Genomic DNA, 25197 nt, shown 5'->3' on the forward strand with positions numbered 1-25197 from the left:
GATGTAGAGCTGATCCTGCTGTAGGTGAGGAAGTGGACTAGGTGACCTCTCCATCACTGTAAAACAGAACTGTGAGAGCTGGTGTAGAATACATTGCCCTTTTTTATATTACATGTTTGGGGAAAATGTTTGCATGTCTTCTGTACTCTTCCCCACTTTGCCTTCGGGGACACAGATTCTTTTATGTCAGATTTGGAGTAATTTAGAATATATTGTATATGTTAGCACATATAGCAAGTATATTCCATTTAAAATACAGTCACCTACTCCTGGTAGCAGTTGTGAATGGTTTTCAGCCACAGTTGTCTGTCCTTTATAATAGCTAAGTTGTTTGCAAACTGTTGTGGGCAGGCCACTATTACACCAAAATATTTGCTCTTAACGCTTCTCTTTTCCAAGGGTTCAAGTAAATCCACAAATAGATCCACTGGCAGTGCTTTGTAGCCAAAAATCACCTCTGTATTAGTGTGAGACAGTAGGAGGTCTCTAATCAATACCCAGGGTCCAGGCCTGTTTCTGTGGCACCAGTGGCGCGGGTTCCACCATAAACTCGGCTTTTGTCTGGCTTGATGCCCTAGAGCTGGCTTTTGTGCTCTCCTGGTGGGGCTGCAAGTCTGCCTTACAATTGCAGATAAAATCCAGGTTGCTACAAGACATTGCAAAATCAGGTATTGAGTTGCACAAGACTTGCCTGCTGTTTCTAATTCACCACTTCTGAAAAGGCCAGACCCTTGATTTACATCTGTGTACTTCACCTAGAGCTTTCCCAATAGGTGTTTCTCAGAGTGGGTTTTGTTTTGTTTTTTTTCTTTTCTGCTTTCTGCCCCTTCCTTCATAAGATTAACCATGGTTGCGTAGAATTGTTAGAGCCAGTTTGTCTTCCTATGCAAATAAATAATTTACTAGAAACAATAATCGGTATTATAGTGTAGCCCAGGAGTGTGTCTTAATTCCAGTTTTACACTTAGAAAGTCATAACCAGCTGCAGTGCACTTTATCTTGTTGAGAAAGTACAGAACAAGCACCTCGATAACCAGATCAGATCTGTTGGTATGTACATAGGTGTGCACACATCCAACTGGGTCACTTCACTTTTGCCCTGTGGGTTATATTTTGCAGCTTTTTAAAGTGTGGAACTGTTCCATGCTTCACAGCCCTCATCTTTCATAAATATTCCCAGTTAGTTAAGGGTCCTGTGTGTCTGTTTTTCAGGATGTTATTACCACTATGAGCAGCTGGGCAATTAGTAAGAAGGAAAGGCCTGTATTTCACATGTATATAGTGCCAAGAATTGGGGTGGTAATATACAGAAAGCAGCTATTGATTTGATCATTAATTTGCCTTTTAATCATTAGCCAGAATGCATTATAAGGCAGGTAAATAAACTGTTTACTGTAAGTCATCCATAAGACGTAAATGCCTTGTCACAGGACAAAATAAAGCTCACTCCTCTACAAACAGCGCTACAAGCAATTTGTAAAGATGCTCTGGTTTTTCTTTCTGTGTGAATACAGCTGCTAAAAGTACTTGGAAAGAGGGCAATATTTCATCTGCTGAACAGCAGGCATTGTCAATTTTATTAGAAGTTAAATTCACCTTTTCTTTTTTTGTTGTGACCTGTGCCCCAAATGCAGTTTGGAAAACAAAAGAGAAAAATGCAGCTATTGGTGTAAGTATGTCTTTGCTGAAGCTTCTAGCAGTCTTTAACAGCTTTATCTTCACTGGCTCCATGCTTTTAAATGCAAATTGGGAGCTGGGGGTGGTGGGGACAGACAGCTTTAATCGATTATACTCCCTGCTAACCAACCTGTGGATTATTACAATATACAAATGAACATGTGTCTGTAAGCATATGAGGAACAAAGTCTGGAGTTTGCTGTCACTTGTGAGAATTTTTCAAATAGAGATGATTAAAAATATCTGGAGTTTAGCATTTTGTTTTCTCTTCTTAGACACTTAGAAGCTCTTACGTTTACTCCATGAGCAGTGGAAGTAGTGAAAACCCTATTGTTTAGATTTGTGCCCTTGGGTACCTGTGTCCTTAGGTATCCTGCAATGGCCTGAGCTCCCCTCTGTAGTGTCTGTACAACATAATTCCTACCCCTTTCCCTGGCATGCAGCTCCTCCAGCTCTTAACTGCCCTACAGAGCCTTCTCCTTCCCTGCCTGTTTCCCAGCAGCGGGCCGGGGACAGTGGAGCTTCTGCTACACCTGATTTAGAGCTGGAAGAGGCAGCAGCATCAGGTTTCCACTTAGTGATTAGGATTGTTGCTAGGTCTCAGTGTGTGATTTTTAGGCAAAAATCCTGCTGCTTCTTATGTTGCTGGCAAAAATTACTACAACATTATGTAAATATAGTTGGCTTATTTACAGTCTCACTGTGCACTTCATTTTCCGTATTTGCCGATACAACATAAATGGAAATAAGTGTCTTAAAATTTACATTGTAAAGGGCTGTGATATATCATGTTGTGAACCTCATATAAGAAGGAAGATGCTTGTTTGCTTTTCTGAAAATTGAGATGAGTGCTTGGAGAATTATTTTGTTATACACTAGGTATTGTTAAACTCTTTGTATATAAATACATATACACAAAGACATCAATCCAATATATATATATAGGCATATTCCTGATCAACATGCAGGATTTAGGAATGTGACAAATAGGTGATGAATTTCCTCAAGGAATCTGGTGTAGAAACGTGGGAAAAAGCAAGAGGAGACTATGTGTGGAATAATGATGTTGTCTTCTTTTCTACAAACTTTTCTTTGGAAAGAACAGAGGTTGTAAGTTCATGATGCAGACCTCTGGGATGGTGCTTCTTTGGAATACAGGTTCCTGGAAATACTGAGATATAATCTCATGGAAGAAGGTGTCTCAAAAAGCAGTTTGTTACAGCATTGTTACACTGTTTAGAAAAAGAAAGGTAAGAGCTCAGTAGTAGTAGTAAAGCAGATTTCCAAATATGTCATTTCTGTCATGAGATTTGAAGTGTGTCATGCTTTGCTAAAAGTAGCAGCTCTTGGAGTCTGACAAGTCAGGGGTAGTGGTTGTGTTTTTCTTTGGGTTTTTTTTTGCCTGCTGCTTCTGGCCTGCTTAGGAGATGATTTTTTATACACTTGTTCTGTGTGTGAATGCTGGCAGCTGGGTAGAGAAACAGAAGCCCTTTTAGGAATAAGCTATGCTCCCAGTTTCAATGGGGACATAGCTGAATTTTTTTATACCCCAGAGACAGTCAAATATGAGGAACACATTATGATTTCTGTTGCCCCTAGTGGGGCAACGGAATGAGTGGCTACTCATTAATTGCTATTTAGCATGTATGTGCTTGCTTTATCTTTTTTTTTTTTCCTTTTTTAAATAAGTATGTGCACTCCACTGTGACTCTTTGTGGACAATGCCGCTGTCTTTCTACTCTGTTCTGTTGTGTCTTTGTGTTTTTGTGGATCCAATCTAAAAATGTCAAGGACAACCATAAGCAGAACTTCAGCATAGCCTGTATGTATTCCTTCCATGTGTGGAAAATTGTGTTTGCATGGGTTCAGTCAACTCAGTAGCAATCCTGAAGAATTCTGTGGGATGGCTCATTGTTCTGAGGTATTCTTTTTTGCTGCAGAGCATGTAAAATATCTTTGCTCTGCATAAGTAAGTCATTAGATTGCCATTAAAATGAATTCCGTCATTTAAAATACCTAATTGTGCTGTTTTCTCTGGAGATTTTCTATTTTTACTGACTAGTCAACTGTTGTTTTTAATGATAACCACTTTTATATCCGTATTAAATATAAAAGTTGTAAAGATAAAGCTGTTACCCTTTCAGAAGGTAAAGAAAATCAACTTCCAATCTTCTGAGAGGCACTCTGCACATTAAGCAATCTGTTAAAACAACCATAGATGAATCACCCTTGAGGGAAGTGCTTTAAAGACATTGTTAATTCCGTGTTGATTTATGTTATTTTCCTATGTAATCAAGAAATGGTAGGAGAGTGGAATTACAAAGTCATGTTATGGAGTAAACACAGACTCCTAGGATGGTGTAGGTTGGAAAAGACCTTTGAGATTATCGACCCAGCATTGCAAAGTCCACCACTAAACCATGTCTTGGGAGAAGAGATTGACTTAGTGAGGGTTCACTTGGTGTCTCCATCCAGAGCAACAAAGATACTAGAGATGACTGGCCCCAATACTGAGCCCAGGGAATACCACTTGTGACCTGCCACCAGCTGGATTTTAACTCCCTTCCCCACCTCTCTTTAGACTGGACCATCCAGCCAGTTTGTCCAGGAGGGTGATGTGGGAAACACTGGCAGAGGCTTTACTAAAGTCTGGGTAAACAACAACCACAGCCTTCCCCTAATCCACTGTGTGGGTTACCCTGTCATGGAAGGAGATCAGGTTGGTCAGGCAGGACCTGCCTTTCATAACCCCGTGCTGTCTGGGGCTGATCCCCTGGCTGTCACATAATGTGACTTCTGGCAAATTAGCACAGCACTTCCCGAAAAGTTTCACTGTTATGTTCCTTGGCATCGACTCTGAACTTGTGATGTAAAGTGTCTCGGAAGAACAGAATTTTATCAAACAGTTTCAAAGGGCACTTAAAGAGAAAGCCTGATCAATATCTTGTTAATGCCACACTTTTATTAGTGTTGCTGGAGGCTGGGAGAAGTCATTGTGCCTCATTTCTTATGTGCATATATTTTTCCTAGTGGAATTTAAATTATGTTAAGATTCAGAACTACAAGTATTGTGAAGTGGAAAGAAGCAGAGCACAGGGAGACAAGAGGCTGTGGAATAGCATTTTGTGGAGCAGCTTCAATATGCTAGGACTCTTCTGCCTGGGAAAAAGTAGCTCAGAGAGGCTGTGGTACAAATGGCATAGATAGTGGGAATATGACATTACTGCTCACTGTCTCTTCCAGTCAGAAGTTGAAGGACATCAAATGGAACAAGGACACTTTGGTTTTTAAACTACAAAAGGAGGGGTTATTTGATGCCGCGTGTAGCTAAGCTGCCGACGGCTTTGCTGTTGTGGATGCCAGAGCCTTACATCAGTTCATGCAAGACTTGGACAAACCTGTGGAAGTGTGGTCCCTTAAGGGATGTGAAGTGCAAAGACTGAATCTCTGGTTCAGAAAGTCCCTGGAATCAGTGATTGCTGAGAATACTGGGAAAATTTGGTCTTCTAGTGCTTGCCCAGTTCTTACATTATTCCTTAGACATCTGCTTCCAGCCCTTTTTTAGAAGCAGAGTGATTTGGGAATCTTTCCCAGATGCAACCGATCGCTTTTCTTGGTGGTGCTCCCAACAGGTAAAAACTGACACAAGAATGCTTCTGGGTGCTCCTAAGGTATTTTGTAGGCATTTTGTTAGGGTCACACAGATTTGAAGTGAGATTTTAATTTAAGATACCATTACCATTTCTTCATATCTTGTAGTAGCATTCATTCTCAAAAAGTAATTTCATACAGAGAAATGTGTGAGAAGAAAATTAATTTTGATAGGTAAAGAAATGTTGCAGGAAAAATGCCTTGACACAAATAGCTGAGGGGGCAAGGCAGCATTGTGGTGGGGGAAGGGGTGGAAAATGTGGTCATTTCCAACCGCCTCCTTTCATTGTGGGATTGGCATCACTTGGGAAAGTAATTTTAACCTCATGGCTACTTTAATTTCCTGTTCTGTAAATTGGTAGCTGCTTAACTTCCCAGCTTAGTGAACAGTGATTTCAGTTGGACTTCAGACGTCTTCTGAAGGAGTACCTAGTTGGGGAACTACCAAAGAGTTGTCAGAAGTCTTGTGCTTCTGGAAAAAAAAAATGGTGCTGGGGGTGGAAGGCTGTGTTTTAAAATCCATGTAATACTGAACACTTTCAGATCACAAGTATTCTGTACTTCCTTTTTATATCTCTGAGAAAATTTCCTCCTAGTCTGTTCTGCTAGTTTCTGCTGTTATTGCCAGACATGAAATTGTACCACTATTTCCATTTTGCGTTTTTCTCAGTCAGAAAACAACAAACCTCCCCCTAACAAGGCTTATGAATCATTTCTGAAGTGGGTTAAATTCTTGCATTAACAGGCAAGATTTGCCTATATTCCCCTTTGAATGCTTGGTAGGTGATAATGTGTTGACCAAAGTCTTCTGAAGGTAAATTTGTTCAGTAAAATAAATGAAAAAGGTTATTATGGTCTTGAGTAAAACAAAAACTACTTATGATGTGCATGCCTTCTGGACATGTGCAAACAGCAATTTTACAAGAGAGTAAACTGTCAGTTATGTATTTTTGTCACCTCGTTTCGTTTTCCGAATCTGTGTACTATAAAGTCAAAGTTTACTTGCCAAGTGTATTTAAAGATAATTTAGTCAGTGAAACTTACAGACCTAAATCACTATGAAGTTTCCCAGAAAAATAGTAGTGGTGTGTGGAAATACTGAACAGATGCATGATGGTTATGTAGTACTATTTAAAGATACATGTAAATGCAGTTAGGTATATTTTTAAGAAACACCCTTAAAGAGAGCAACAGTAGATGCAAATTTGAAATTTTTAGCCACACAATCAGATGTGTTGTTAGAGTTGCATCCCGAGGATGCAGATAATCCTCTCCCAGTAATAGGAGCTTGGCAACTTCAATATAAATAAAAGCTAATACATCAAAGTCACTACCAAATGCCTCAGTCTGCTACTAATTTGCATTTTATTTGTGAAGGTATGGCAGAAATTCTGTTCTTTGTAATACTGTTATTCATTCAGACTTGAACTCTTTGAGCTTTGATATTTCATTTGTCTTTTAGATTTTTGTTTCATGACCAACTGTTGTTCGCTATTAGTTTCTGATAAGCAGTAGCAACAGCTTTGGCAGAGACAACAGTAGTGAAGTTCTTAAGCTTTAGGCCAAGTAGCTTCTTAGTGAAGCAACGTTTTTCCAAGTCTGCTAATTAGCCTTGAACACTGTTACATAATTTTAAAGTATTGTTATACTTAGAAGTTAATGAAAAAGTAGTGGTGCCTAAACAAGAATTACATCACTACCTGTTCAAAGTGTTTCTGTTAGTTTAGTCTACTTCGATGTTTTCCATGGTAACTATTTTTAAAAAGTGACTTTGCATTTTAAGTTGATCATAGCTTCATCTTGGATGCCCTATATGACAGTCAATGTATTGTTAAATGCATTTAAAATGCTGATTTTGTGTCATGTTCCTTCCAGGTGCATTCTGCTCCCTCTCTTGGGAATGAAGCCCCCTCAGCAGAGCCTCTTCATGCTGGTGGATTCGGTGGACGAGGGCTGTAACGTTGCCGAAGGTGAACAGACTTCCACGAGTTTATCTGGGACAATAGCAGACATTTTAGCCAGCCACTTCGAGTTCTTCCCTCCCTGGCTGCTCCTCCTGTGTTCTGCCCGCAAGCAGAGTAAAGCTGTTACAAAAATGTTTACAGGTGAGCACAGAGTACAGGAATTGTTTGGGACCTGTACCCAGGACGTTGTATTTATCAGGCCCTGGGGGATGGTGGAAAGCACTGCTGCATGCTTAGTTCTGAAAAATGACAATAGCAAAAATGGCAATTCTAAAAAACACACATCCCAGTTTACGCAGGACTATGGAAAGCTTCAATCAGCCAAGCATTTTAGAGTTAAATTATATCTTTGCAAACACCCATGTTCTCCCCAGTGTTCTTGCTTTGCTCGTTTTATAAAGCTTAAAACAGTGTAGGTGATGTGTAAGTGTAGAAGTATTTCAGCTGCATACACCCATTCCTTACAACCTCAGGTTTTCCTTTCATCTCCCATTAAAATCTCTCCCCGTGTTTGCAGAAAGTGGGTAATAATCTCTGAAGGTGAAATTGGAGAGAGGAACAATGTAGATGTGAATTCTTGGACTGTGCTTTTGGCAAAGGTTGCACAGTAAAAAAAATTTTTACAGCTTCTTCATCCAGGCTTTACTGTGTCATGAGAACATTTCTTCACTGTAACGATATTGTTACTGGAAGTTCTCTGAAATTTAATAAAAGGCAATATCTGGACTGGATTCCAGGCCTATGTATAAAGCCTGTGTGTATAAAGGACACAATTAAGACAAAAATGTGATTATAGAACTTAGACCCATAGGCTTGCTCGTTTCCACAGTGGCAAAAGGTCAATGGGATAATTGCATTTTGGAATGAAGTACTGTATTAATCAGTGGCAGACACGAAGACTGGTATTTGGGAGTATGTGAGAACTAAAAGAAACTTTGGGGTAGCTTCACAGGGTTCCTTTAGGCATTTATATGGGAATAGTTTTGTCAAAGCTTGGCTGATTATATACCTTGTCATTGCCAAAAAAACAGACAAATCTTTTTCACAACAGTTCTATTTCCTTTCCATTAAATCATACAGTATTTCAGACTAGTCCTAAAAAATTGCTCTTGTCTTCTAAGTATATTTCCAGATGGAATTCCTGACAGGAATCAGCAGAAGTAATGGATATGCCTTTAAAATAAATTTAATTCCAGTGAGTTAATTTTTCATTTCCACAGAGTATGACTTGATAAATAGCATAAAGGAAATTAGTGTGTGATACTATAATCCCATCTTCACTGTGGAAAAGGTAGAGCAAAGAAAGAATTGGATACAAACTGAGAAGAAATTTTAGGGTCTATTCAGAGGAAGTGGTGGTTTAGCCACTATGAAAGGAAAATGTGACATTACAGCCAATGTGATGGCTGCCCTTTTAATACACTGTTGGAGGATTTCCCTGTTACCAGCCAATACTCAAGTTTGCAGAAGGTGTAGTGAGGATATGAGGAGCATGGCTGAAGCTTCTGTTAACTTCAAAAACGATGCAACTTTGTTGCAACTTTGTAAAACTGCAAATAATATGGATTTCTTTTTGGGTTCTGGCCTGAAAAGGATTGACTGACATTAACTCTTCTACTGGGGCAAACTCTTCTCCTCCTTTGTGGTGTTTGAATGTTTACTTTTAGCTGAGCCGATTTTTACAGCTATTTATTTTCAGCTGGTGGGCAGGCAGAATTGAAGATCAACAATAAGTATTTGGACCAAATAAAAATCAGTTGCACTGTAACTTGGTAAGAGAGATTGGGATCCTTTTAGGGTGGATTAAGAAAATGTGTCCCATCTGTAGTTGTTTCTGTTAAAAAAGTTTTGGAGTATGGTATGAAATATAGATTAAGCAATATTAATTTGTTTGCAGTAAGTTTATATCTGTTTTCACTTAAAATTTTCATGCAGTGAAAACTTCCTCCGGATTTGTCTGACAGATGGGTTTAGCTCTCATTTCAGCAAAGTGTACCCAATGACTGGAAGCAGTATTGCTGCAGTGGCCTTATCCTGAGGATGCTCTTTTTTGGGTGTGCAGTACAGATGGGAGTTCTGCAAGCAGCTCCCAAGCCAAAACTAGTGATGACATGGAAGAGAGAGTCCAGTCTTTCTCACCCACTGTCATCCTGATGCTGCCAGTGGTGAATATCATCCCTAGCACGCTTAAGAATGAGAAAAGGAGGAGGGGTGTTTACTCTGATCCTCTTTGTTCTGTCACTTCTGGTGGCGACTTATTTATGAAAACTGAATAGTTGTGCCTGCATCTGCTGCAGCGTGTGCTCTGGGCCCTTCTGTATTCCCAGATTCTGTAGTAGCACAATGTGCTACGGATTTTTTGCCCTTACTCAGATTCTCAGCTTTCATTAATTTTAAAAAAAAAGTAAAAAAAAAAAAAAAAAAAAGCTTTGCCTCTCATAGCTACAGAGACAACCTCAAAAATATGAACCAAATGTGGGATGATGCCTGGCTGAGTCTGTGGTCACCCTCCACAGTGAGCAAATGCCAGATGAGTTAGGAAAGGAGGGGGACAGATAACTGCCTTCTCTTCATGTGCTCTGTCACCAACTGCCACGTGCTGCCTGCTTTCTTTTCCTAATGGCTTTTCTCCTAAATTTAACAGTGCTGTCCTGCACCCATAGTTATTCACAGTTGTCTCCTACATTATCATTTGTTACCATTTGACTCCAAGTATGGGCACTCAAGCAGCTGCATCAACACAGCCTTTCCAATGTGAAAGTGGCACAGAATATAGAGTTTATTTTTCTGTTGTTGTTTTTTAGCTAATGAACTTATTCTAATGATTCTTCTAAGATGAGACTAAGTCTTGAAAGCATAGGAGTCATGCTTGCAAAACTAATTTCCTGGCTTGAGAAATCCATCATATTAGTTGGAAAACTTGAGGCATTTCAAAAGCGGGCAATTTTACATAGGTAATTTGGAGTGAACAGCAGATAATTTCTCATTAGCAGTATAAAGGTCGGTGGACAAAAGTGCATATGTATAAATGGTTTAAGGCAGCTTTTTTTAATAGGAATTTACCTAATTTCTTCTTTTTTTGCTAGACACATAAATCAAGTATGTGTGGCATCTGGATGATTATACCCCTCAATTAAACGCTGGCATTCTTCCAAAGAATTCCTTCACATGCATGAGGCATGAGTGCACCAGTGCAGCACAGCCTGTGCAGATGTCGTGTCTCAGGGAGCCATAGTTCTCATAAAGTTAGTGGCAAATACCAAAAAGATGCTGGAAACTTCAATAAAAAGAACCAAAAGTGGAGGTGAAAGGGTTCAGTTTAGCCTCAGAGGCATCTTAAGTGCCGTTCACCCACTTGTCCATAGGCAGAAACAGACAATGTCATCCATTTTACACTCATCCTTTCATTTGTCATTCAGTTCCAGAGAGGTACTATTAAGAGCTGGTATTTATCCAAATTTATTCTTGATTGGAAATCTTGGGAACATGTCTTTCTCATGTTTCTGCTATTTACTGGTCTGAATAGATGTGGAGGGTTGTTTTCCTTACAGCCTTTCCAAAAAAATTTAAAAAATAAGCAAAAATGCAAAAACCTTAGAGAAATACAGTAAAAAATCACAACCCAGCTTCTCTCAAAAACCTCACTGTTTGGTGATTAAAACTACTCAGGTAGTTCTATTGCTGAATCCCTAAATGAAATCAGTTGCCAGATTTGGGGCTGAACCTTTCTCATTAGCTGCCATTCCAGAAAATAAATGGCATGAGACTACTTCAGGAGGGATTTCTTCCAAAATAACAAAATCTGAGTTGTCCTCTAATTTTTCATTGTAGGTTGGAATTTATTTGGGTGACTTCATGGTTTTTTGAAGTCTTCATGGGAGTTGGATTTTTACTATAAAAGATAAACTATATATATTTATGTGGTTGTAAAATTCACTTTTATAATATTGAAGCTTTGAAAAAGTTTATTTCTTGTTTAGGTCTGGGGTTTGGAAAGAAAAATTATTTAGATTGCTTGGGAAATATATAGGGAGCTTTTAATTACTATGTCTTTTCTTTTCACTACTGCTTTGAAAACACCTTACTAGGGAACTTCATATTTCCTTGTAAAAAGCTGTGTGTGAACTCGGGACTTAGTTGCCTTGTAATTAAAGAGGGAAGACAAAATTGTTTTAAATGGACTATTACCTGTAGATCTAATTAAATAAACTTCTGTGCAGTGACACGGACCAGTGAGAGCAGCATACTTCAGCCTCAGTGTCTCATAGCACCTGCAGAAGAGGCAGAGAAATTTGTAATGCACAATATACTGCAAATGCACTAAAAGCTGAGTGTGCTGCCTGAGTCTCCAGGTGCCCTTTACTCTGCTGGATAAGTTATTCTTTTTGAGCAGGTGTGCATAAATGGAAATACCTAAGAAATACCTAATTCAATACATATTTAGATCAGCAGTGTAAATTATTAATACCGAATTACTGCCATGTTTGTAATCATTTGGATTACTCTAAAGCTAACAATTCAGTTAAATACATTAAAATGTATTTAAAACTTCTGTTATGTGCTTATGTAAATCCATTTAAAGATATGAAAGTGGAAGGATATTTTTAACTATTGAAACTTGCTAGTTAATAGCTTTTTTACTGTTGAAGTATGAAAAGGTTGACATGCTATAAAAGTATTTATGACCAAGATACTTTTTTTTTCCCCTTTTGAATGACCCTAGATCTTGCCAAGGAATACATTTGGAACAGATTTGTTTACAGAACTGCCAGAAATGTAATAAATCAGAACAATCCATATTGGAGCTCCCGTTGGGTTGAAAGTGATGTGTTGTAAGAAAAATTTTAACAATGCAAAAAGCAGGGTCGTGGGACTGCAAGTTCTGTCTACTGTAACTTCTGTTTTGCTGAGCTTAAAGTAGTTCATGGGAATGCATCTGAAACAAAATGAGCTTTCTCTTAATATTTTGGTGCTTCTTGTCCATGAAAGTGACTTATTGTATGGGTTGAAAAGCAAGTTTGCAGGATCTTTGTTTGGAGATGTAAAATGACCTCATTTAGACAGATATTTGGGGAAAAAAAATGCGGCTTTGTTTTCCTTCTTCAATCTAGCAACAAAAATCACAGACTTAAAAAAATACAGTTCTATCTATAAGGCCTCTTTTGAATTACTTGCTTATTATAGTATGGCCTGGTGCAGTGGTTAAAATTAACATCCTGTTTATGTCCAAAAATCTGTTACAATGGCAGTTTGTTAATCCCAGCCCTTAAAGAATGTTTCATCCCTGCGATCTGTGGACGTCTGCGTGAGTGTAGTGTGCTCCTTGTTATCCCAGCTTATTTTCAGATACAATATATAGCATCTTATTAACAAGGAATGTATGGAAATACTGCCGAAAAGAAAAAAAGGGAAGAAAAAAAAGCAATTTTTGGCTTCCATAAACATGCAGCCAATCATAGTTTAAAACTGCTCTGAAGCCTTCTGAAATTTATTTACTTGTCTGAAGTGCTTAGATATTTGGTGTATCTCAGGTAAATACAGATCAGGGTAATATTTTTAGCCATAATATGGAGCAAAGTAATCAGAGCATCGTAGAATGCTTTGTGTTGGTAGAGACCTTAAAGACCATCTTGTTCCAACCCCCTGCCATGGGCAAGGACACCTTCCACTATCCCAGGTTCCTCAGAGCCCCATCCAACCTGGCCTTGAACACTTCCAGGAATGGAGCATCCATTGGGCACTGATACCTCATATAAAAAAAACACCAAACACACAAACCCTTTCTTTTTTGCTTTTTTATTTGGAGCTCTTATGGTTTGGGTTTTTTTGCTATCACATCCATAATTATTTTGTTCATTTTGCCACCCATTTTGGGAAGCAAAATGAAAATTGTTTTTCAAAGAACACTTGCAAGGCAAGGAAGAGTCTTTTGTTTTTGAAGCAGAGATACAGAGACTGAGGCGCTTAAACAGTTACCACTCTGCAAGTTTTCCTGGGAAGGCTGGGAGTCAGGGGAGGTGAAGTGCAGTCCTTAGTCAGGCAACACTGAACATCGGCTGAAATCTCAGGATTGCTGTTGTGCCAGTCCTTTGGGGATTTTCTCATGGCAAGGAAAAGAAATCCACTACTGAGAAAACACTTGAGCGATGTAAAAATAAAAATAGCTTGCGTTGGCAGGTATATATCAGAAGGAAGGATGTGGGCACGGGATTCATGTGAGAGTTTGGGGGTTTTGTGAGCAGGGTCACTTAGGTCAAAAGAAATAGAGAATGAGTTTGCAGAGCTCTTTGCCTGTTCTTGTTCAGCCAAGTGATAGAGACAGATCTGTACGAGGAGAAGTAGAGCAGTTCAGAGGAAGGTGAGTGAATGGGGTGGTTGTATTTGCTCCAAGTTGAGCAAAACAGAGCTGTTCCCTCTGCACACATGAGCCAAGCAAAGGGACACTTGTCTCTAATTACAGCTGCTTGTGTGCGTGTGACTGTGAGTCCATGCACCAAGCAGTGCCCTGGTTTTGGTGTTACTTTTTCACTTCTGTATCTTCTGAAGGATCCTGACCTAGAAACAGCCTTTCACTTCAAGTGGGAGCTCGGGATCTGCAGAATCACAGGGCACTGTCTGTTCTTACTCAGCAAAGTTTTTTATTTGGGTTATGTGCAAGTATTAAGGGCTTCACAAAGTTGCATACAGAATGTTTTAATAAAATGCATAGTAAATCAGTGAATTACGCCATCCTACAGGTCAGGTTAGGACATTACTTGAATTTGTGGCGCATTATGGTGAATAAAGCTGATTCTGTGTTTCCTTTTAGAGACAAAAAAAAAGAAGATGCCTCTAAAACGGAGAAAGATTATTTTCTTCCTCCTGGCATTCTCATTCAAAAATCTTCAAGTAGTCAATCTTACTTATCTAGTCTTACCCTCTGAACTGACTGTGCAAAAGTGTCCTCTCCAGTGATTTTGTGGAGAAGCATGATTTTGTTTTAGGTATTCTATTGGTTTAGTCTGTTTGTAGTGCTTCCCAAATTACTAAGGGAAGCAGAATATTTTAGTAACACTTCCATAGTTGGCCTCTCAGTTCTGATCTGTCATGTTTGTACAGTGCTCATGTAGACTAAACAATTAAGAGAATGACCTTAACGGGACATTCAGAACCACTGCTGAAGCCACTGGGGAACAAAAACCACAGCTCTGTTATCAGCCTGAACTTGCTGTCAGAACAAGCTCACAGTCTGAGCAGCTCGATCCACAGAGTGTTTAAATACAATAAAAACATAGTTCTAGAAGCACCATCCCTCACAGGCTCACTTAAAATGATTTGTTCCGTGGAGATGGGGCCAGAATTGAATTGAACACATTGATCTATGGTTGCTTTTCCTTCGGTATAATTCCGAGTTTAGTAACTTTGCTTTGCTTTGAAGAGTGGAGCTGGTTTTGTTTCTGACTAGCTGAGCTGGCTGTAAAGACAGGATTACAACCTGTCCCTGGAGAAGCAAGGTGCAGTTCTGGCCTGAAACACAGTCACTGAAGCTGCTGTGTCTGTGACCTCTGTGGTTTTCCTGTAACTTCCGCAAGATCAGCGTTCAAACAACGCAATGTGTCATTAATCAGAGAGGGTAGGTCCTCATCAGGTGCTTACCTTGGCCCTACCAGAGCAAATGTTTGAAATGGCAGAGGCAGCCCTGTATCCACACAGCTCTGCCTTCGCTCAGCCCCATTCCTGAGAGTCTTCCAGGCCGCTGAGGTGGCGCAGGGAACTTCCTCACGCGTGCTGCTAGGAACAGTGTCCTTTTCCTTGAGTGGGAAGGGGACGGACACAGTCTGTGTGTATGAAATAATGTCCCTTTTTCCTCTAAAGAGTAAACAGGCTGGAAAAACAATGAGATTGTATGAGTATGAGAAAACCTGTTTCTTTATGCAATGAGTCACCTACCAGAGAACCAGGGTGTTTATCTAAAACTCAGTTCTCACCTGCAGAAAGTAGGTAATTTTCAGTGCACAGAGGTCTAGATATTTAAAACTGGTTTTGAGTGTCTCTCCTGTATCATAAAAGCTTTTAAAAGAAACAGTGGTGGTCAAGTTAGTGATTTATGTACATTTAATCATGCATATGCAGCAGGTGTGAATACCCCCTTCTGTAATTAAATAAACATAATAATTGTCTTAATCTAAGTAGCTGAAAATTACTTGGAATTCCATTGTTAACCACATTGGAGAAGGGATTATTCCTTTAATAATATAATAATACTTAATCTTATTTTGGTTGCAGTTTTAATGGTTTTGCTTAGGTGTTTAGTATTGTCCAAGGCAGACACACAGTGCCTAATTCAGAGTGATTTTCAATTTTTTTTTTTGTTAATAGCATATATTTCTTCTTACAGTAGATGGTGATAACAGTGCATCTAATGATCAAAGTTTTCTGCTATTATAATTAATTTATATTCACTGTGTTTACAGGGGAAAATATTTTTATTTGGTTGTTCCGCACCCAAAAATGTCTTGGCTTTTATTTACTCTTCTTTCAACATTGAGTTAAGCAGAACTGGATCAGAAGTAATTACAACTTTCTTCCCTGTCAACAGGTTTTCGAAAAATCAGTCTGGACGACCTCCGAAAGGCTTACATTGTGAAAGATGTGCAGCAATATATTCTGCATCGTTTAGACCAGGAAGAAGCCCTGAGACAACACCTCACAAAAGAAACGGCAGAAATGCTGAATCAGCTTCACATCAAGAGCAGCGGTTGCTTTTTGTATCTGGAACGTGTCCTAGATGGAGTTGTGGAGAATTTTATTATGTTACGGGAGATCCGTGATATTCCAGGAACATTAAATGGCCTCTACCTTTGGCTCTGTCAGAGACTTTTTGTGAGAAAACAGTTTGCAAAGGTCCAGCCTATCCTTAATGTAATTCTTGCAGCCTGCAGGCCCTTAACCACCACAGAATTATATCACGCGGTGTGGACCAAAAACATGACACTGACGATGGAAGACTTTCAACGCAAATTGGATGTCCTGTCGAAAGTCCTTATCGATGGCCTTGGAAATACAAAAATCCTGTTTCATTACAGTTTTGCTGAGTGGTTGTTGGATGTAAAGCACTGTACACAGAAATACTTGTGTAACGCCGCAGAGGGACACAGAATGCTGGCGATGAGTTACACCTGCCGGGCAAAGGATTTAACACCGTTAGAAGCTCAAGAGTTTGCGTTGCATCTCATTAATTCTAATTTACAGTTGGAGACTTCAGAGCTGGCTTTGTGGATGATATGGAATGGCACACCTGTCAAAGACTCCCTGTCAACCTTAATTCCTAAAGAGCAAGAGGTATTACAGCTGCTGGTAAAGGCTGGTGCTCACGTCAACAGCGAAGATGACCGCACGTCCTGCATCGTTCGGCAGGCCCTGGAGAGGGAGGACTCCATCCGCACCTTGTTGGACAACGGGGCGTCCGTAAACCAGTGCGATTCCAATGGGAGAACACTCCTGGCCAACGCGGCCTACAGCGGCAACCTCGACGTGGTCAACTTGCTGGTGTCAAGGGGAGCAGATCTGGAGATCGAAGACACCCACGGGCAAACAGCACTGACCTTGGCTTCTCGGCAGGGGCACACCAAGGTGGTCAACTGCCTCATTGGCTGTGGGGCCAACGTCAACCACACGGACCACGACGGCTGGACGGCGCTGCGGTCAGCAGCATGGGGAGGGCACACGGAGGTGGTGTCCGCGCTCCTGTACGCCGGCGTCAAAGTGGACTGTGCAGATGCCGACAGTCGGACGGCGCTGAGAGCAGCAGCGTGGGGAGGGCATGAAGATATTGTGCTGAATCTGCTCCAGCACGGTGCTGAAGTTAATAAAGCTGACAACGAGGGCAGAACAGCTCTGATCGCAGCTGCGTACATGGGGCACAAAGAGATCGTGGAGCACCTGCTGGACCACGGTGCAGAGGTGAATCACGAGGACGTGGACGGGAGAACGGCGCTGTCTGTGGCTGCGCTCTGTGTGCCGGCCAGTAAGGGACACGCCTCGGTGGTCAGCCTCCTCATCGACCGCGGTGCTGAAGTTGACCACTGTGACAAGGATGGCATGACTCCACTGCTGGTAGCTGCATATGAAGGACATGTGGACGTGGTTGATCTGCTTCTGGAAGGAGGAGCTGATGTTGATCACACGGACAACAACGGCCGGACACCGCTTCTGGCAGCAGCCTCCATGGGCCACGCCTCAGTCGTGAATACTCTCTTGTTTTGGGGTGCAGCTGTTGACAGCATTGACAGTGAAGGTAGAACAGTTCTGAGCATAGCATCTGCACAGGGCAATGTTGAAGTAGTACGGACTCTGCTGGACAGGGGGCTAGATGAAAATCACAGAGACGATGCAGGCTGGACACCTTTGCACATGGCAGCTTTTGAAGGTCACAGGCTGATCTGTGAAGCTCTTATAGAACAAGGTGCTAGAACAAATGAAATTGATAATGATGGACGGATACCTTTCATATTAGCCGCACAAGAAGGTCACTATGATTGTGTGCAGATGTTACTGGAAAATAAATCCAACATTGATCAGAGAGGCTACGATGGGAGAAATGCTCTCCGGGTTGCTGCCTTAGAAGGTCACAGAGATATAGTTGAGCTACTTCTCAGCCATGGAGCAGATGTGAACTACAAAGATGCTGATGGCCGGCCAACGCTTTATATCCTAGCATTAGAAAACCAGCTTACAATGGCTGAGTATTTTTTAGAAAATGGTGCAAACGTTGAAGCAAGCGATGCTGAAGGAAGAACAGCACTCCATGTTTCCTGCTGGCAGGGCCATTTGGAGATGGTGCAGGTGCTGATAACTTACCATGCTGATGTGAACGCTGCAGATAATGAGAAGAGATCTGCTTTGCAGTCTGCTGCATGGCAAGGCCACGTGAAGGTCGTGCAGCTTCTCATCGAGCATGGTGCTCTGGTTGACCACACATGTAATCAAGGTGCTACTGGACTCTGCATTGCAGCCCAAGAGGGGCACATTGATGTTGTCCAGATATTACTGGAGCATGGTGCTGATCCCAATCACGCCGACCAATTTGGGCGCACTGCTATGCGAGTTGCAGCCAAAAACGGACACTCCCAGATTATTAAATTACTGGAAAAATATGGTGCATCGACTCTGAATGGTTGCACTCCGTCTCCAGTCCACACAATGGAGCAGAAACCCTTACAATCAGTCTCCTCTAAAATGCAGTCCTTAACGATGAAGTCCAATAGTTCAGGGAGTACTGGAGGAGACGTGCAGCCTGGAATGCGGGGATTATCCAACGGGCCTGCGCACGCCTTCAGTTCTCCTTCGGAGTCGCCCGATTCCACGGTTGACCGTCAAAAGTCATCTTTATCAAATAATTCCCTGAAAAGCTCCAAAAATTCTTCTCTCCGCACCACGTCCTCGACGGCCACTGCTCAGACGGTGCCTATTGATAGTTTCCACAGCCTGTCGTTCACGGAGCAGATCCAGCAGCATTCCCTGCCACGCAGCAGGAGCAGGCAGTCCATTGTTTCCCCTTCTTCCACAACTCATTCCCTAAGTCAAAATCATAATTCACCAAGTAGCGAGTTTGAATGGAGCCAAGTGAAACCCAGTTTGAAATCAACTAAAGCGAACAAAGGAGGCAAAACAGACAACTGCAGCAAGTCTGGCTCGGCTGGAAAAAAAATAAAGCAGAGTAGTTCCTCCCAACCCAAAGTGCTAGAGTATGAAATGACTCAGTTCGATAAACGAGTACCTATTGCCAAATCTGGGACAAGCATGCCGCTGAAATCAATGCCGCCAGAGCCACAGTGCAAAATTTTGGTCCCTCCAGCTCAGCAAGAAGTTGGTCGATCTCAGCAGCAGTTCCTGATTCACCAACAGAGTGGGGAGCAGAAGAAGAGAAATGGCATTATGACGAATCCAAATTACCATCTTCAGAGCAATCAGGTTTTTCTCGGCAGGGTTTCTGTCCCACGAACAGTGCAGGACAGAGGGCATCAGGACGTGTTGGAAGGCTATCCCTCCGCAGAGACAGAACTCAGCCTTAAGCAAGCCTTAAAACTTCAGATTGAAGGTAGCGACCCAAGCTTCAACTACAAGAAGGAAACACCATTGTAAAAGGTAACCTACCTAGTCACAAAGGAGCCAAATGCCTGCATTTCATCTTGTGCATTTAAAATGTGCTAAAATTGCATTTTATTATCGTTTACCATCATAATTGCTTATGTGATGAATGTTAAAATCTTAACCTGGCAAGTGTTTCCTTCGCTGTCATTTAAAAGCATCAGCCACAGAGGATTTGGATTGCTGTCATGTTGTCTGTTGAATTCGCTTGCTCCAATTGTGCCCCACTGTCTTTGATAAGTGACTGCATAAAAGAGCAAGTTTCACGTAGCATTGATTTGGAATTTCATTTTCAAACATAAGAACAGATGAGAATTTTAATATATGATATTTTCAGGTCCAGTCTTTATTTCATTATTTACAAAAATGCTCCTCAGGAAGTTTCTAAAGGTTCTTATAAGTTATAGGCAACCACTCTTCTGAATGTGGATTTCAAGGGTAAAGCATAAGTATATATAAATTAGAAAGTTAAAATACTATTCTAAGCTTTGATTTTATATTTTTGTTACTGTAGAGGTAATCCTCCTGTAAAAGAGGTGGCTTTTCTCAGAGCAAGATTATAATCTATGTTACAGTACCAATTTTCTGACCATTCTGTTGTTCTTAATCAGGGGAGGTCATTTAGATCTCTCACCTCCTCTCCAATACTGAATTTTAAGCTGAAAAAGTAATTACAAGTCTCTTTTTAAGACCTGAATTGTCAGTGAGTCGGCTAAAATAGTTTTATTTTTCTCCCTCTTCCTGTTGAGGTGTATGTTTTTTATGGTATTTGGAACGTGTTAATATATTTTCTGTTTGAAATTCAGAGAAGCAGCATTTTTATGAAATGTGTGCACACCTCCTATTGCTTGCTCGCTTATTTTTGAAAACTTTTTTGTGTGTGTGAATGCAGCATTTTGGACAGCTCGGGCTGCTGCTCCTTAGAACAAGAATGTTCTTGCCAGTTCTGACTCAGTTCTGCTGCAGGTCATCAAAGACAGCGTGTTTCTAGGACAGTTGCAGGTGGTGCAGAATCCACAGATGGAAGGTTTACAGCTGTCAAAAACACATAAGCAGGCATTTTCCCAAAATATCCTGGAAATTGATTTTAATGGAATACATCTGTAGATGTAGCTGAGGTCCCTGGAGAATTGCAGAGCGATAGAATGTTGTGCAGGACCCTGTTGGGTTGGCTTTTTGGTTAAATGAAAATGTTTGAAATAATAAAGTGTTTAAAGAGCATCTGTGCTAGAGCCTGCACATTTGTAAAATACAAATATTAGCCAAGGGTCACATGAGCTGTGGGACAGGACAGCAGGAGCAGGCATAGAGAGGAATCATCAGCTGGGAGAGAAAAGGCCTTAAATCTTCATAGAAGTTACAAGGATTTCAGATTCCCACACGAGTACATCATGTCCAAACAGGATAAGAATTTATTTGTAATTTTTTCCTGCTTGCATAAAACTTTAAGACGTGTAATTAAGGATTGTATTTCCTAACTCTTACGTGCCTGCACCTGATGTTCATCGCTTGCTTTCATGTTGTACTTCATTGTAAATCCATTGCATGGTTCTGACATAGAATGTGTTCATCTGACCTGACCTGTCATCAAAAGACTGGTTTGGGTGAATTTTTCCAACTTTATTTATTTTAAAATATAAACAGCATGTAAAGAAATCTGCACGTTCCACATATAATACTAAAATTTGGCTCTGCTTTATCTGGAACAAAGGGCATGTGACTGAAAATTCAGGGTTTCTCTCAGTGAAGTTCTTGGTTATGCAAATGTCTAAAAAAAGCGAGGTGTGAATAACCAAATGGTTCCTTTTGCTTTTCTCTTAACGCTTTCCAGAGCGTCATTTTAAAGATGGGAGTTCAGAACAATTTTGTGGATTACGAATTGCTTGGCACAGGCTGTAATTTGCCTCCTCTTTTGCCAAGTCTCAAGCACAGAAAAAAACGGTAATTTCCCTGACCGGTGGATAAATGAGTCACCTGTGGGGAATCACTTCAGAAGTACTCCACGGGAGCACCACAGGAATGGCTTTCCTTCCCTGGCTGCTGCTTCCCAGCCTATCCAGGAAGCTCTCCTGCTGTGGGGACCCCCTAGCTGCTTGGGATGGCAGAGAGCACAGGGAATCAATCGCAGGATTGGGGTTAGGCAGGAAACTTCTCCTCCTCAGGTTGTTGTTGTGTGCTTTTAACTTCAGCTAGGGACGATACAGCTCCCTTTCTGACAAGACTGTTTGTGTTACAGACTATTTCAAAGCTTAATGTTTTTATTTTGTACTTCCAGGCCAATTCCGTGATGCTGTGAACAGAAGCGCTTCTGCTCCCAATGATTTATCAGCTGGCTGGGATGAAAGCAAAAAATGCTTGTTTAGTCCACCTAGAAATTCAAGAATGTGATTCCTACAGTACAGTTACCTTAATTACTGTAATGTGCCTACATTTTCAGGCTGCCTTCTCAGTATAACCCTCTGTGCTTCAAAATTTTATTTTGTGTACTTTGTATTTAATACACAGAATGAGCACTTTTTTTAATTGCAGAAAGATATATGCTGTATTTCCCTGACCACAGCTGAAAATGGTAAGAACCAGGAATTCTGATTTCCTTTTCCAGATCGCTTGGTAGAGGTGCATGTGCCACAGTGAACTGTGTTATGGAAAAGGCAGTGCTTTTTGTATTTATTTTTCTGTGGCTAAAGAAAATAAGCAAAGAGTTTGTCACATTTGCATTGTTGTCATGTATTGTCAGTTCCCTGTGTACTTCAAAAAGTTCCCTCCAGAATTACAAGTCTTGTAACAGTATTTTATAAATACTGTACTTGTGTGTTCTGTCTGTGTAATTGCTGTTCAGTGGTGGCAAAGAAGCTGGACTGCAACCACCTGCAGTATCTTTGGGATTTTTAAGAGGCAAAAATCTACTCTCTGGTACTACAGCACCAAATCTGGATGGCAGACTGGGACCACTGAAAGCAATAGGCTAATTTTGGACACTTGGTCTTCAATAGCCTCTGTTACTGCTACGGTGATGAGGTAATTAATATGGGTGTGTCTGAGGTGCTAAAAGGTCTGATCCTGCTTTCATGTATATCTCTATACATTAGAAACAGCTCTTTCTCTTTTCCAAGGTAAAGGACTATTATTGGGAATGTCAGTAAAGCCAACCATGGAAAATACAGACACTTTGTTAGTGAGGCTGAGAGAATACGCAGTGAGAGTGCAGTGGAAAAGCACAGTGACAGCGTTGCCTGGGGAGTACAGAGATTACTGAGTTAGCCCTGTCCTGAGACAATAACTCCTTAAAGCACAAACTTGTATGAATGTGGTTACTGCTTCAGGGGGATTAGGTAGAGCCAGCGTGTCTCTGTACCTGGAGCACAGTTAATCAGCGGTCAGGAGAGTCCATCTATGGATAATGAAAAGCTGGCTTCCCGCTCTTACAACAGAAAAATTTTACTTGTATGAAAGAGAGCAAAGTCAAGGTCATTGTTGTGAAAGTGAGCAGTGTGTTTTTCCTTTGAACATGCACATTTTACTTGCACAGTTCTGCAAGTGACAAAATGAAGCAGGTGGGTTATTTTCTCCTACAAATGCAAGCTATATTCTACTATTCGCCATTACACAGCCTTGCTCTTTAGAAAATAAGCCTATTTTTGTATGCAAGTATTTCTTCTAAAGGCTTGGGTTTCATCTTTTTCATACTCTAATTCTGATCATTCCAGAAATAAGAGGATAGAGAACTGAGGTTATTTTTCATAGCTGATTAATTAGATCCTTAAACTTTGATGAATGGCCCCTGGATGTATATGTAGTGCATATTCTGAGGCACTAAAGGGCTCCATGTCTGGTTATTATGATCAACCATCATCAGAATTTTTTTTTTTTTTTTTTTTTAAATCTTGCACCTCCATTCTTATTTGCTTGTTCCTAAATGTAAAAAAAGAATCTTTTATAGTCAGGCATTCAGCATACAGTAAAATTAGATGTTAGAAGCTGACACACGGCAATATGGATTATTCTGAATGTTTCGTATATTGAATTTCTTGTCCCCGTGGGACAATTATAAAATAAACATAACAGGAGTCTGGCAGAATGGCCTTAAGAGGGTTAGTGGCTTAGAAAAGAGAAAGTACCAAAATGTTCTCAGCAAACTTGTTCCAAACCTCAAATATAGTACATTTGCAATACTGTGCAAGGATATGACTTTTCTTAGTTATTAGATGTATGTTTTGTTCTGTAGAAAGGGATCCCTGAATGCCAACATTTTTTCTACTGACCTTGACTGTCATTGGGATATATTTATTTAATTTTATTGTGTTGTTATTAATTGCACCTTGTGAACAGAGGACGTAAAAATATGGCCAATTTCACAAGGGGCCACAACTTATAGATAGTCTGGCGGGTTTTGTGTGAATAGTATTTACATTTGAAACAGTCACTGGGGAAACCCTCTCTCCAAATCAGCAGAAAGTAGACCTGTCAAAAATGTTTTCAGAATGACAATTCTGCCACATTTTAAATATCCCTTTGGAACAGAGCAGGAATTGCTTTAAATCATCTATTTTCTCAGAAGGTCTGTGTAATTCCACATTGCTGTTGCGTGTGATTTTTAGCATCACCATTTGTGAGGGGTTTGTGTGCCAAGCAAAGTTGGTGTTCCCCCCGTTGCTCCCTCTACTCTGCCCTCTCCCATCTGTAAATGGCGGGGAGGTTAGCAGAGGGGTGTAGCTGTGAATCAGCACAGCTCCTTCTGCCGGGGCAGCAGTTCTCATCACCACCTGAAAAACCTGAATCAGACAGGAATCCTGTTTCTCTTCATCCCATTTCGCTGGTCCTTCCAAGGTCATCTCCACAAGACATCCAAAATTCTTGACAGGAGAGCTGGGGAAAAAGACTGTTTTGTGGACACGGATATCAATACTGTGTGCATGTGGAAAAACTCATCTGGAGAGAAATGCATTAAGAGATACCAAGGCACAATTGATGCATTTTTGTCTTCTCTGTGATCAGTATTGAAAACGTTGCCGTTTCTTTAAAACTAAAAAGGTGTTTTCCCTCCTCAGTTACTCTGCTATGCAAATGTCTGTTATGCTTAATATTCCCCATCTGAACTCCTCAGTTAACTTGGTTTGCAGATAGACTGTTTTTTCCTGGAGTGGGTTGTAAATAGCCTTTAATGTACATTGAATGAATTTCACATTGTAAAATTTTTATTTTATTCCTTGTATTATATTAAGCGAAAATCCCTGTGTATATTAAAGTGCATAATAAATATATTTGCTTTTCAGCAGACATCTAACTGTTTTAATTTTTCTACCTCATTTCCTGGGACATTTCAGGAAAAGGTTATTAAACTTGATTGACTTTTCTGTAGTACTAAATGAAGTGTGATGTGTGTGTCCAGTAAGCAGCCCAGGCTAGCAAGCCTCAGACCCTGGCATTAATTCCTGTGGCCCCAAGCATTTGCAGGAGAAAATTTGCTGCATGTCCTTCTGTTTAAAATGACCATTTTATACTGTAAATACCATGAGGGCCAATAAATTCACTATTTCAGTTGCTGTAAGTTTTTTACCAGTTCAAGTGGATTTTGTTAAGTATTGCCTTGATGAGTGTTTCTCAGTAGTATTTTCAGTTTTGAGCAAAAGCTCTCTTACTGATGGGGGCCTCTCATTTTTCTTGAATTTGTTATTAAAAAAGGTAAGGGAGAGAAGTTTTCTGGTCCTTGCAATAATCCCCTTTGGCCCTGTGATCTTATCCCACTTCTTCAGATCATAAAGCTACCATGATTTGT

At 40.5% G+C, this 25197-nt stretch overlaps 1 protein-coding gene across 1 annotated transcript in view; it reads left to right on the forward strand.

The window, feature by feature from the left end:
- ANKRD50 (ankyrin repeat domain 50) overlaps positions 1–24705 on the forward strand; it is a 39034-nt gene extending 14329 nt beyond the window's left edge. Inside the window, exons 2-4 of the mRNA XM_008635730.2 lie at positions 7204–7433; positions 15871–19418; positions 21697–24705. Coding sequence (XP_008633952.1) covers positions 7204–7433; positions 15871–19415 — 3775 coding nt within the window. The 3' untranslated portion in view covers positions 19416–19418; positions 21697–24705. The remainder of the gene's footprint in view (positions 1–7203; positions 7434–15870; positions 19419–21696) is intronic.
- Positions 24706–25197: the final 492 nt, after the last annotated feature.

Source organism: Corvus brachyrhynchos, unplaced genomic scaffold, assembly GCF_000691975.1.
Source record: "Corvus brachyrhynchos isolate BGI_N302 unplaced genomic scaffold, ASM69197v1 scaffold105, whole genome shotgun sequence".
NCBI classification, from domain to species: domain Eukaryota; kingdom Metazoa; phylum Chordata; class Aves; order Passeriformes; family Corvidae; genus Corvus; species Corvus brachyrhynchos.